General features: G+C 40.4%; 1 protein-coding gene across 12 annotated transcripts in view; it reads right to left on the reverse strand.

Moving 5' to 3' along the window:
• Window positions 1-14,587, reverse strand: part of DOCK10 (dedicator of cytokinesis 10) — a 268,554-nt gene that overhangs the window by 30,280 nt on the left and 223,687 nt on the right. For 11 of the 12 annotated variants that reach the window (XM_053215871.1, XM_027049213.2, XM_053215870.1 and 8 more), the window contains exons 30-42: window positions 13,605-13,701; window positions 11,794-11,838; window positions 9,893-10,068; window positions 9,651-9,767; window positions 8,341-8,452; window positions 7,498-7,619; window positions 7,293-7,407; window positions 7,134-7,200; window positions 6,846-6,893; window positions 5,961-6,062; window positions 3,794-3,918; window positions 2,413-2,525; window positions 462-599 (exon numbers count right to left, since the gene is read on the reverse strand). In XM_053215871.1, coding sequence (XP_053071846.1) covers window positions 462-599; window positions 2,413-2,525; window positions 3,794-3,918; window positions 5,961-6,062; window positions 6,846-6,893; window positions 7,134-7,200; window positions 7,293-7,407; window positions 7,498-7,619; window positions 8,341-8,452; window positions 9,651-9,767; window positions 9,893-10,068; window positions 11,794-11,838; window positions 13,605-13,701 — 1,377 coding nt within the window. The remainder of the gene's footprint in view (window positions 1-461; window positions 600-2,412; window positions 2,526-3,793; window positions 3,919-5,960; window positions 6,063-6,845; window positions 6,894-7,133; window positions 7,201-7,292; window positions 7,408-7,497; window positions 7,620-8,340; window positions 8,453-9,650; window positions 9,768-9,892; window positions 10,069-11,793; window positions 11,839-13,604; window positions 13,702-14,587) is intronic. The other variant, XM_053215867.1, reaches the window with a different exon arrangement.

Genomic DNA, 14,587 nt, shown 5'->3' on the forward strand with positions numbered 1-14,587 from the left:
TAAGTATCCCAGGCACCAATGATGACAACCCGAAACTAGTGAATGAGAGCTTTGAAGTGTTTCCTCTTCACCCAACATTGTAAAACCACAGGGATCCTCAAAAGTTGGCAGCTGTGTCTACTTTAAGGTGGAAACTTCACTTGGCATGAATGGAGATCACAGATGATGACGTGCATTTTCCCCGACTCTCTGTCACAAATACTGAGGATCCCCCCAGAAGATGGCTACATGTTAATAATATTCCCTTTCGATATCCAAGTAGACAGGTTGTCAAGACTGTTAACTGTCAAGACCAGGAATCAAATGGCTTATTAAAACCAATAAAAATACTCTAATAAAACCAAATAAGCCAAAATAGAAGGAAACGGACTTTCTTTCCTCCATACTGAGAGATGTAAGGATTAACACGTGTCTATTATCATCCTTTCCTGAGCTTTCACTGGAACCGGGAGAACTCTTACCTTGCAAACAAACAGTCTCAAGGAGGCAAACACGTGCTTCAGCGCTGTGGCTGACTGGTTGACTTGGAAAAAGACCATGTAGGTGTCAAAGACCCTTTTCATCATGGAATTTTGACATTCAGATTGTTGGAGTTGTCTCTGGAAATTCAACACAGAAGTTATTTAGGATGAGTGAAAAGGCACCTGTATTCTTTCAAAAGATATTTACTGTGAGCCTACTATGTGGTAGGCACAACTCTGGGTAATGGAGATAGTGTTGAATAAGAAGATATGGTCTATGTTCCCAATGAAACTTACACAGCAGGGATTGGAAAAAATTACTAAATAAGAAAATAGAGCAGAATGATGCGATATAATAAAAAGTAACTGGTTTGGGCAAGGATTACTTTAGGTAGGGTGGGCAGCCAAGACCCTCTAATGGATGAACTGACACGTGAGCTGAAGGAATTGGCTATGGGCAGATCTGAAGGGACTATCCAAGAAGAGAGAAGCAGCTAGTACCAGGGATATGAGTTGGGAAGAAGCTTATGAGTTCAAAGTTGAGAAAAAAAAGGGCAGAGGAGCCTGAGCAGAGCATGGGGTGAGATCGGGACAGAGGTGGGAGATGGGGTCACAGAGAGGCAGGTCCTCGTAGTCATCGGTAGGGCCTTTAAGATGTCTGAGATTTGACTGACATTTGCACTGAGTAATAAAGATTTAAAATATGGTGTTTGTTTTTTTTCTACCACCATGCTGACACTTTTCCTGAAAGCAGGGATTTTTTGGCATAATCATTGTGTTTGGTGTAGACGTTATTCAATGGATCCAACTGTTCCTACTTCAACCCCGAACATCTGTAAGCTCATTAGATTGAGCTAATATTCCAAATATCTTTATTGAGGTATAACTGGCATACAATTTCTATAGTTTGAGTTTATTAAATTTTATATAAATGGCATCAGACAGTAACTGAGCGTAACTGAGCAGCGTTCTATTGTATGGATATACCACCATTTTTAAAATCCATTCACCTGTTGATGTACACTTGGGTTGTTTTCATCACTTATTAAAAATAAGGCTTGTATGAACATTTGTGTACACAGGTTTTTGTGACCAAATGCTTTTATTTCTCCTGGGTAAATGCTTAATATTGGAATGGCTGGTCACATAATGGACACACGTTTAACTTTTTAGACTGCCATACTGTTTTCCAGAGTGTTTGCATGCCCGCCATTGGTGGATAAGAGTTCCAGTTTTTTCATACCCTTGCCAAAACGTGGTATGGTCAGTCTTTTTAACTTAAGTCATTCTACCACTATGTAGGTATTATTTTCACCAAAGATATACAGATGACAAATAAGCACACGAAAAGATGCTCAGCATTATTAGTCTGTTGGATCTAGCCATCATTTGTCTCTCCCCCTGAGTCTGAAAAAGTGGAGTCCCACTCTCAGTCAGCTCAGCTTGCCTGAGGGTGAAGCAGGAGAAGCAAAGAAGAATATTTATTATTTGACAGTAGTGAAATACATATGTATGTATATCATTTGAGCATTAGTCAACTTCTGATAAACTCTGAGTCTCAGTTGTAAAACTTTTTCCACTGACACTTAGGCTGATTTATGTAACGTTAATTGATTTCATAAAATATTAAATTAAAAAAATGTTTATTTATCTTTGAAGGAGAGAGAGACAGAGCGTGAGCAGGGGAGGGGACAGAGAGAGAGAGAGAGAGAGAGAGAGAGAGAGAGAGAGACAGAATCTGAAACAGGCTCCAGGCTCTGGGCTGTCAGCACAGAGCCCAAAGCAGGGCTCAAACTCACAGGCCCCGGGATCATGACCTGAGCCAAAGTCGGACGCTTAACCGAATGAGCCACCCAGGTGCCCCAGTAAAATATTTTTTTTTTCTTGACTTCCCATGACTTTTCCACCTCCCATTTTATCATGTTGCAGAAGATGTTATAGTCACACTTACCTGGTGAGTCTGGGTGAAGAGTGATAGCAGGTCTAGGATAGTCAGGCACACCTCTGTAGCTATATTGGCCTCTGTGTCCACATGGTGCATGATGTCTATTTCATTGGAGTTGCCTACAAAATATGAAGTAGAACATACATAAATGTCTAAGAAAATTCTTTGTATTCCATAAAGGGCTTTCTTCTATTATAACATTTTCACTGTTTTCTGGTGTTTTGATAAATAATTTATGAAATCAAAGTGCTTTTGTTGGTTCAATTACCTTATTGGCTGAATCAAAAACTAAAGACTGTCCATCTAAAGACAGAGGCTTTAACGGATCCTATAGACTAAATGTTTGTGTTGCCCCAAATTCCTGCGTTGAAGCCCTAAGTGTGATGGTATTTGGAGATGGGATATTTGAGAGGTAATTAGCTCGTGAGGGCAGAGCCCTCATGAATGGGTTCGTGCTCTTATAAAAAGAGGCACCAGAAAGGGAGGCTTTCTCTCGTCATATGAGGACACAAGAAGAAGGTGGCCATCTGCAAACCAGGAAAAGGGTTCTCATCAGACATCAAATCTGTTGGTACCTTGACCTTGGACCTCCCACCCTCCAGAACCATAAGAAATAAATGTTTGTTGTTTAAGCCTCCCAGACAATTCTCTTGTAGCCACTCAAACTAAGAGTGTAGGCCCTTTTCATGTGTCAGCTGTAGACAAGAGTGACCCATTTGCCATTATTTCTTACTTCTTTTCCATTGATTTAGGCATTGACAGAGTCATAGTCCTTTCATACTCAGTCTGGGGCAAGTTTTAGGCTCCTACTCTAATAGACTAAATGTATAGTCTCAGTGGACAGTGTGCATTAGTGGCCATTAAAGGCCCTAAATATATTCATAGGTGAAGGCATCTGCCTTTCGTCACATGTCCCTAACCACTAACACGTACACAATACAAAACACTGGGCTCCATTTTTTCCTCATTCACAAGCTGGAATGTACACATCACCGGGTTCAATATATCACACTTAGTGCTTCTAGGACATGGACAACTTTCTCCTTGTCCCAAACAGCAGACAGTAATAATCTGGTTGACAGAGGTCCCCATAACCCTCACAATAGCAAATCCACCTGACATCAGAGGAGCTACATGGAGCACATTATCCTGAGAGATTTGCCTGTTTCCTTTCCTATAAGGACACTTCAGTTTTTAAACTCCCACTCTGCTGATCTTTTTCCTCTAAGAAAAATTCCCTGGGCTACAGCAAGCCTGAAAAGCAACGGTCTCAGTAACACACTAACATTCCTTACGTTTCTGAAACATTCTAATGCATTTAATGTCTTCCACGCATCTAGAGAAACACCGCTAGCCATCTTGGTCCTATTATTTCTCGTTTACTTACTGGACATAGTATTGTCTAACATCTGTAAAAGTTTGGGATTAGAAAGTGCATTTTTGCCTCGAATTATAGGTAAAGTTTGTGATCGGTGCTGCTTATGTCCTTCATGAGCGGACGTGGTATGCATCCTGAAAATTAAATAAGAAAATAGGTTATGGTACGAGAGATATGAGATACAAATGTTCATTCAAAAATTCTAGACTGAGTCAAATATAAACAACTTTTACCCAGAGATGTTTTATGAAAAATATTAATTACAGGAGACATGATCAAAGGGACTTTTAAGAGTGCTTTTGGAGAGGTTTTATTTAAGCCAAAAAAGGGTTCAGAAGGATGCTCGGTACCAAACAGTAATAGAAGAATAATAGATACTAAGTCTGAACAAGCATATTCATTATTATTTAATGAAACCATGAGATTGCATGGGAATTCCATGGTATTCCATCCTCATAGGGGAGAGAGCTAGCGGGGGGACCCTGGTGCAGCTACATTCCCAGGATGATGATAATGGTCTGCAACAGCTCTCATTCAATGTCTCCTTGGCACTCCCACCTGGTGGAAAGAGCCAGTGTTATGTGGGAGTAAAGACACTTCCCATTCTTGACTTTCATTTCTGCTATCATTTGGCCAAGGCAATAAAACATTTTTTTTTTTTTTGAGTAAAATAGGCAATAAGAGATACCCTGAAGAGTCAAGCCTATAGAAGAGGCAATGGTTTTCTCTTGGTCACATTTTTCAAGGGGTTATTTGGTTTTGACCACATCAAATGCTCTGGATGGATCGAGGCCCAGAAGACCTAACTGTGGTTTTCAGTAGTTAAGGGAGCCCTGGAGCTACAAGAAAAAATGAGTTCTGACTTGTATGGCTTGGACCTTTGGGACTGATTTATTTCCAGGTTTTGGGTCTATTTTGGTCTGGAGCTTCTGGAGGAAAAATCCTGGTGCCTAGGAGGGGAGGGGTAGGAATGGCCAGGACGTGTCTAGATGGTTCAGGAAGAAGCCTGCAATTTAACCCACCAAACGTCAACAAAACTGCAGTGACCTCAGGTACCTTACTATTGTCTTTAAAGGCAGAAAGTCATTGTTGATAGTCTTCTCTCCTATTACCATTTGGAAAACACGCTTATTACATTTTCTCATTTGCTTTCACACAAGGGGCAACTTTGAGGAGTCCCTATGGGCTAAGAGGCAAAACTTACTCCATGGTTTTTTGGTTATATACTACTTTCTTATTTCTGAAATTCTTTCTAAAATATAGCCATTTTCATATTACATATTATTATGGTAACTTTGGGAAGAATAAATCAAACTGGAGAAAATTTTAGCAAAGAATTCTTACTTATGAGACTCAGGGGAGATTTAAAGTAGGATTTCAGGGCAAAATCCTCCCACAGGGTAGGTTCATAAAGGATGACTCCAGGCCCTATGTGCTAGTCAAACCAGTGTAATGACTAGGAAATCAATCACGAGCTTATGGAGCCATCCATGTTTCCTCACTGCTTGCAACCCTTTAAAAAACAATTTTAGGGGCACCTGGTGGCTCAGTCAGTTAAGCGTCTGACTTCGGCTCAGGTCACGATCTTGCGGTTTGTGGGTACAAGCCCCGTGTCGGGCTCTGTGCTGAAATCTCAGAGCCCGGAGCCGGCTTCGGATTCTGTGTCTCCCCCTCTCTCTGCACCTCCCCCACTTGCACTCTGTCTCTCTCGTTCTCAAAAATAAATAAACATAAAAAAAATAAATAGATAAAAACCAATTTTAGCTCTGAGGACACTGCTAACGTATTACAATGACTGAAAGGTATGGGGAGATACGACCTCACATTTGATATGTCACTAGGAGGTCAGCAAACATTAAATGAGTCATTTATCGGAATGATGTCTTTTCGGGCTCAGTTAAATTACGGTACTATTAACCTCCATCCACTGCATGGCATTGTGCCCCAAGTGCACATAAATAAGTCATAATCCTTGACTCTTAGGTTTTCACAAGCTAGCGGAGCAGATCGAGGAGAGTTTCTGCATGTGGTTTGAAGTGTATGCATACATACATATGCACGTGCCTGCTTGTGCATGCACATGTGGAAGCATCCGTATCCCTCCACACACACACACACGCACACACACACACGCATAAACACAATATGATTACATATCAAGCAAATGCGACATTACCATTGTGGCAAGGGACCTGATGTTTGGCAGGAAGGGTTAGAGCCTTTGAGAGTTCCATTGTTCTGGGTGGACTGCACAAATTTAAATGCCGCAGCAATTTTCCTGCAAGGGAAACTGAGGTTTTAATCACAGTTCAGTATTTGTAATTTATTTTTAAATAAAGACCGGCCACTGGCAACACGACTACTGAACAACGAAATAGTCTGCGTGCTATGAAAGATAAAATCACATCATCTTTTGGGAATGGGAAATGGGGGTTTAGCGAAAGTGCTGGGGGCTTCGTGGTCTCTCATGAGAAAACAATGTCAACACAAAGTTATTCTAGATTAATTTTTCTTTTCAGCTTACTGGGAGTATATTCTTTCTTTCTTTCTTTCTTTCTTTCTTTCTTTCTTTCTTTCTTTCTTAAGTACAGTTGACACACAATGTTATATTAGTTTCATTAGTACAACATAGTGATTTGACAAGTCTATGTATGTTGCACTCACCATAAGTGTGGCTACTATCTGTCCCCAAACCACAAAACCACTGACTGTATTCCCTGTGCTGTACCTTTTATTCCTGTGACTTATTCACATTGGATGTATTCACATTGGATGTAGAAATGATAGATAAATTAGCTCGGACGATACAGGAAATGTGGCTTCCTTTTAGAAATGTATGTTTTGTGCTTTTCTCCCTAGACAGCTTTTAACTAGTCCTAGATCTATGATGAGTACATGGCAAGTGTCAAACTTCTACGTCTACTCTGAGGTCAACCTTATGATCCTTATGTGCACCTTAAGATTTCTAACATATACCTTGAAGTCTAACCTGATATACATTAATAGATGCCATATTTTTTTTAAAGATCAGACTAACCTAGTGGAATTTAAAAATTGTTACCTTATTATATTGCGTCTTCCTAGGTATCTGAAATTTTGAAGACAAACACTAGAAAGGAAAAAAAAAGGCCACATTCCAATTATTCATGTCCTTTTGTTTATACAAACTGTTCATTTAAGAAGTACATTAAAAGAAAAGATGATTTTATGCATACTTTATGCATGACTACTACTGATAGATAGTAGGACATTCTAAGGACATATGGGTCCTTAGAATGAAGGATGGTATACTGAACCATTTTGAAGCTTCCAGAAAACAACAGGTTAACAAATCAACTCTATAACTTACTCCAAGATGCTGAAGAAGTCAGACACCTCTGGACTGGGTGCTCTTTGCCAGTAGGCAATCAGCGTCTCTGGAAGGAAACACCATGTAGCATGAGACTCTCGGAAATTCAATTTTTTTTTCCTTTTTAAAAATTTTAATTTTCAAGGGCTCTCTCTTTACCCTCTGAAATTGTCTTCATAATGTGAAGAAAGCACATGAGAAGGCTCCTGGTTTCTGCTTGATCTAACTTGTCAAATCGAAGGGTTGACCCTATCAAAGACAAGGGTCTAGGGATCTAGGAACGGAAGAACCAAGAAAGACTGAATTAGCGAGGTGGGGGGGCGCTGGCTCTTCAGGTGCTGGGTAACTGGAGGAGAAGCCCCACCTTTTCGCAGTTGTCTGTTTTCTCGCTGCTCTTCTCATTGGTGCTTGGGTTGGAGTCAAGACTTGCCAGGGATGCTCTGGAGTCAGCATGGTTTACTGTAGAAATAGCTATTGATGAAAATGCTGCAAACACAAGCCACAGCACACAGATGGTAATGAGATGTAATGGGCACACACACAGAGCTAAAACGATGACCCAAAAAGATGTTGATCATTGAGGTGGTAGGAGCATTGGGGAAGGCTGACATGATAGAGTCTGGAATCGCCATTGAAGACATGCGACATTTTAAGAATGATCACGGTGGCCATGCCAGCCTTAAGGATTTAGGGAAATTTAGACCAGTATAAATGGAAATAAGGTAAAGCTTGTTCCTTTGATTTCTTAAACAGCTTTTGAAAGGTTCTCTTTTAAAAACGCTTTCATGCAAGTTCATAAGGATGCTTTGGGGGGAGAAGCTTTCAAGTTTTGACAGTTTATAAGAAATTAAGATGACATTTCCAAAATAGTTCTTAAAAATAAATTCTGAAGTTGTTGGGGCTATTATATTTTAAAAGGTTGTATGCAATGAAAACTTAAAAGATTGTTTCCAGAATGAAATATTTTGGTAACATCTGAGTAGATTGCTCTTTGAGCCAAGTAAAACTGAATGCTAAGTAGAAGAGGAAGCCCCTGGATGAGCTTCCAAGAAATATGTAAAGAGACTCTTTAGCTCTATAAATAGACTGTACTTTGACATACAGCAATTATGCATACTGGATTATGGAGTGGGTAAAAAGCACAATGATATGTCATGTAAACATGGAAGAGAGTTAAACACAAGTGTTTTTGCAAGGTCTTAAGTACCTGCTATGGAATTTAAAACATCTTTAGAAAATGATGTATCCACAGAATTTGCATGTTTCATAGCCGACTGGCTGTGAAATCCTCCATTGGTGCTGAGGTCATCTCTAGACCCCTGTATTCGAAGCACAGAAGAGATTAATGGGAATCGCCACATTTCAACATTGTAAACCCACATATGCCTTCTTTGTTACACAGTTCGACGATATTTGATCTGATCTTTTATATTCCAGCAAAGGTCTTCTGCCAAAGCAAGCAATGAAAATGAATACAGTCACAACCATACTCTTAGTCACATTTTGACTTATGTGGTTTTTTTTTTTTTTTTTTTTACTATCTTTTAGCTATAAACTGGTTGGAATGGCTACTGTTGTTTTATGGATGATACTCCAGATTATCATGAGTTATCTTACATATATTACTATTACTAAAAGCTAATTCCAAATACTTATTATGTACCAGTCTCTAGGCCTAGAGAATTTAATCCTCCTAAGGATCCTGTAATGTAGGAATTCTATCCGATTCTATAAATAAGAAAGCAGAGGTTTAAAGAGGCTGGGTAGACACGCCTGGGTGGCTTAGTCAGTTGAATGTCTGACTTCAGCTCGGGTCATGATCTCACAGTCTGTGAGTTCCAGCTCTGCACCAGGCTTTCAATGCAGAGCTCGCTTCAGATCCTCTGTCCCTCCCCCCGCCCCTCCCCCACCCACATTCTCTCTCTTAAAAATCAATAAACACTAAAAAAAGAAGTAAAGACACTGGTGACTTATCGAAGGTTACACTGTTAGTAACTGATGTCACTACTATTTACACAAGGTCTTCCTCTAAAGAGCATTCCAAAGGCCTAGCTCCTAACCGCGAGAGAGTAATATCTTGCATTCACATGGCCTGTTGTGTGACCACGACGGTGGCTCAGTGGAGGAGGGAGGACAAACAGGCCACTCCTGGGGTGTGACTGAGGCCCTCCGCTACCCTAACACCAGGTGGTCGCAAAGCCCGTGCGGAAAGGTGGCAGGGGGAGAGGGTGCGCCCTGAGGATGGGGCCGTGCACTCGACAGAAGAACCTGGTAAAAACTGGACAGAACTGGGGGGTGATACAGAGAAGAGAGGACAGTGAAACCCAAATGTCGACTACGTGGATGAGGCAGAAGGCTCCAGGGACCAATCCGGAACAAAGGAGACTGAAGTGGACGTCTCAAAATAGCTAGCAGCAGTGTTCTGTTTGCTCACGGGTGGGGGAAGATGGCTATCCAGGGCAAAAAGTGGGTGAACTCTTGATTAAAATGCACATTTGAAATATTCTGTAAACTTACTTGATTGGATGTGTTGACGGTAAAAGGATATAAGTCCTTCAGGTAAATCCTTGGCATATTGTCCAGAAGCATGCCATACAGGGGCATGTATAGACTTGCTATCTGGGCCTGTTTCTCCTAGGTGGGAAGGTGGCCGAGAGAAATGATTCGCATAAAAATCAATAGACTGTAGGTTTGATATGCATTTAATGCAGTGAGCCATGAAATGGTGTTTAGGGAAGAGAGAAAAGAAAATCACTCACGGGTTCTCTGTATCGATCATCAAAGGAATGCTTAGCCATTAGATTTTTTAGGACAGCTAAAGCTGAGTGCCTGATGTCCTGGTCTTCTTGCAGGGCAAAGCCAACTTCTCGAAGCAGAATTCCAATTAAGAAGTGTTTGCGGCAAAATTCATTCGTGACCGAATATTCAGGCATATCTTTGGGAGGAGAGTAAAGCGGGCATGTGATTGAAAGTCAAACGATCACTCTATAATCCAGAAAGGTTTATCCAACCACCATCAGCCTCTCTCACTACCGGGGAGGGGTTCAGTAACGCAGTCTCACTACAGACAGGAGAAATGAGGGGGAGTATACTGCTACCAATAGTCAAATTCCATGAGTAGCGTGTCTACAGTGTCACAGGAGCTCACTTTCTGTCTGGAGGAATCAGGAGACGTCACAGGCAGGGAGATGTGGAGAGGGGCCTTTGAGGCTGCTGAAGGTCGGAGGTGCAGGGGGCCCGGAGCCAATGGAGGTGGTGGGAGGGTGTGGGTGGATGAGAAGAGGTTGGGAGGACAAAGGTTCCATGGCACAGATTTCTGAAGACCCACAGTGTATCGGTGTGTGGGAAACACAGGTTGGGGGATGCCAGTCAGCCCAGCAGCCAAGGAGGGGGTGGGGATTGAGACTTGAGGGGCACTTGGGGCTGGGTGATGGAGAGACTAAAGCACACATATTTTAGCTGGCACCTGGGATCCTCCATTTGGCACTGAATTTTGTAGAAAGTGTGAAGTCACCAATGGCATTGAGATCGGTGGCCTGATCAGACCTGTGCCTATTCATTTGTTCACATGGTGACAGGACATAAATGAGTTATTCTGTGGGGGAAATGTGGGGAGCGGGCTATAATACCGGAGGCTCGGCCACAAGGCAGGGAGGGAAGAAGTGAGATGTGTCTGGGATGGAACAGAAAGACCCGAGTTGTAGAAGAAAAATTACCAGGGTAAGTTGGCTGAAGGACGTGAAGGAGCAAGGAGAGGGAAACCAAACGGGGCTGCAAAATTTTGTGCCTGAATCAGGGAGAAATTGGAACGTCAAAATTTCCAGTAAGAGTTGTCCAATGTCCTTCCTAAATGTAACTGTTAACAACGGGACCAGCACCCGTTTCTGGAACATGTACTGAGTGCCAACACTAGGCTAAGCACCGTAGAGGTGTTATGTCCGTGAATCCTCGCAGTTACCCGTTAGATGTAATGATCTCTTGGAATATTCCAGTCCATAATTGACTAGGGGCAAATTAAACATAAGGAGTTTTGTAGTCCATGAAAATGCCACTGGATGTGGAAAAGCAGGGAATGGGAGGGTCAGGAGATAGAGGTCCAAGGGCTTAGTTAGGTTAAAAATATTTCTCCACGAAATAGTGAGTACTCGTGAGGGGCCAGAAGTGGAACAAAACTTTGTAATTGCCAACCTAAAACTAGAGAAAAGTTTTGCCCAGACTATTTTAAGTTATGAACCTAATTCAAGCAAAAATAATAATCAACCTCAATCTTGAGAAACTAGCTGAAAAACCAGGCTGCGGTGTGTTGACAGAAATATATAAAACTAGTTACACTGAACAAACATGTTATGACATGTATCAAGGAATTTTATTTATGAGGTACCCTAAGAAAATTTCAGATGATTTGGGAAATTAAAAAAAAATGTCAAACTCTGGAGAATAAACTATGAAAGAATTCAGGTTGGGGAAGCATTTAATTATCTGTGACAAGAGAACAGTTCAGTCAGCTTGTTGACAACTTTGTATGATATTAAACACATGACTATTTTTGGCATCCGGAAATGGCATCTGGAAATTTGTGGTATCTATACCAATCAATATTATCAGATTATGATGTACTTATTGATGCTTAGAGAATCTAATATAAAACATAATTATTTACCTGATGCATGTAACTCTTGAGTTGATTCTGAAGGCGTCAAGGGATCTGGATTTAATATAAATAAACAAATAAGTTAAGATATACACATACATACACGTTATATTCATGAACTATGGGTAATTTATACTGAAAAACTGTATTATCCTAAAACCTAAGTGAGTCTCTTCAAAAAAGCTTTATGTTTGAAGACAAATACCATAGGTTGGTTGTTTCCTTAAAAAGGAATGTCATGAACAGAGTTATTTTCATTCCTGGCCTTTTACTTGAACACTTATTTTTCTACCAGAAATCCGCATGCAATGAAACATGTATTTTTATGTTCACCGTTGATAATATCACATCTACAAGGAGACTATGAGGCCTTTTCCTGAGTTACAGATCAACAGTAAACAACTGGAATCAAAAGGGTACAATAGGTTTGCTTTTCTTGAGTATCTTAACCAGCCTGTCTAACCCAATAATAAGTTGGCAATAGTTTATAAAAAAATAAAAAGGAATACAAAACAAACCAAAAGGCGAAAAATGTTATTGTCCAAGATGACATTTCTACCTCTTTTTCTACGAAGGCATTTAGATTAAATATACTTCATAAATTAGGAAAGAAAGGGATAATGTTATAGCTTTTATTTAAGATTGAAATGACAAAACGTTTACAGGCTTGATAATGTATTTTATTTTCCCTCCAAAATATTAGTTTTGTGTGACACATACAGTATAAGCTACAATACATGTAAGGAGGCTCTTTACCATCCTTTTTTTCTGCTTTCCATGAATATCAAAACTGCTCCTTGTGGATAATTTACTCACTGCTTAGAAGGAAGGTCTTTTTTTCTTTCTTTCCTTCCTTCCTCCCTCTCTTTCTGCCTTCCCTCCCTCTCTCCCTCTTTTCCTCCTTCCTTTCATTCTTGAGGTACAATTGACTATAACATTATATTGATTTCAGGTGTACAACATAATGATTCAATATTGATGCAGGGTGAAGTCGAAGCAGAGTATTTTAAGTTCTTAAATCATTTTAATGTTTTCTTTGCATCCTGATATTTGACTGTCTTCTGATAGCTAGATGTGTGATGATCATCTTGGTATCTATGTATATTGGTATAGATGCAATACATTAATAAAAGTTATACATGAAAAGATTTTCGGTGGACCACTTATGCTATAGTAAATATAGAAATGGGAAGCAACTGTCTCCACCTCCTTCTAATCCAGAGGTACCAAGTATTTACAATGGTGCCCTCCTTCCCGCTTTCCTCCCTTTCCTTCCTTCCTTCCTTCCTTCCTTCCTTCCTTCCTTCCTTCCTTCCTTCCTTCCTCGTTTTCAAGGCAACAAGTTTTTTTTTTTTTTGGTATAAAACTCATTTTGAGGAATTGCATTTTAACACAATTACACACACTAATTAATAACTCCAAGTGAATTTGTACTCACAAAGTATAACTTCTCTCCCCCCTTAATTTTGAGCCTTTCAAAATCAAAGGAGAGTTCTCTTTTGGAGCCAGTAGAGTCAAAGTATTGTTGTAGGTTAAAATTCTTTGATTTATGTTCACCGATTTTATAATTTTGTTGGCTTTCTCTTTAATGAAAAAGGAAATCTAGACAAAAACTGAGAAATATGGAGCCACATTCTTCACCACGTGACACCAACTTCTTGGTGTCTTCACCTGATTACCTGGGTCTAATGCCCATGTAACAGCTTCAGGGGAGATCAAGACCGAGGAAACAGGAAAACAACAACACACAAAGGTCACACAAACGAACTTATACGAGTGTTCACTTTGCAGGAACTGATGAGCATTCTGGGAGTTATTACCTGGAATGTTTGCGGATCTTATGGGGAGACACAAAGGAATAAAGTGCTCATGCTGACATACTTCTTGAAGAAAATCAAATTTATACTGGCATAAGGTCTGAAAAAAAAAAGCAAACCAAATGATTATTATTTATACACCAAGAGGGTTAAGAAAAAATCTGCACTTGAATCTTATATCTAAAAAGAAGATGTAGTTAATTTTGTGTGACCACCAGGTAATTGTTAAGTTGACAGGCTTTTGTCCCCCTGAAGTGGTAAATAGAGTAGGACTCCCTTTATGTGAATTTTTTTAATGTTTAATGTTTAATGGCCCATGAGGGAGGAGCAGAGAGAGAGGGAGACACAGAATCCAAAGCAGGCTCCAAGTTCTGAGCTGTCAGCACAGAGCCCCATGTAGGGCTCGAACCCACGAACAGTGAGATCATGACCTGAGCCAAAGTCGGACGCTTAACAGACTGAGCCAGCCAGGTGCCCCTGGACTCCCTAAATTTGGAGATCGGTCAAGGCCTCCTTAGGAAATGATCCCATTTGTAACCCATATTGAGCCGCTGTGAGATCCAATCCTGTGCAGTGTGCATTTTCCACTTCTTTTGGCTTCTGTCAGAGCATGTTTATTCTGAAAGGAATTGTACGTCACCACATGCACAGAGCTCTAAAACCACAGTCAGCTCATAGGACAGTTCCCTGTGATCACCTCTTGGGATCCAGCGCTAAAGACGTCAATGGGGCATGTGATCCAAGACTAGACTAACTCTCTCCGCAGGCCCTTTGTTTTCAGACCGAGTTACTGAAATTCGTCTTTTTCCTGCCTTGCAAACAGGCCTGTCTTCTCAATGACATTTTGATTAGGACAGTAATACATGGATTTAGACATGGTCTAAGACAGCTTTATACATGTGTTAAAAACAATCACATAAGAAGGAACAATTAGCACATTCATAAATATTCTATTTTCACTGACATGCAGACTAAGTAATCCATTT

This window comes from Acinonyx jubatus, chromosome C1 (genome assembly GCF_027475565.1).
Source record: "Acinonyx jubatus isolate Ajub_Pintada_27869175 chromosome C1, VMU_Ajub_asm_v1.0, whole genome shotgun sequence".
Classification (NCBI taxonomy): domain Eukaryota; kingdom Metazoa; phylum Chordata; class Mammalia; order Carnivora; family Felidae; genus Acinonyx; species Acinonyx jubatus.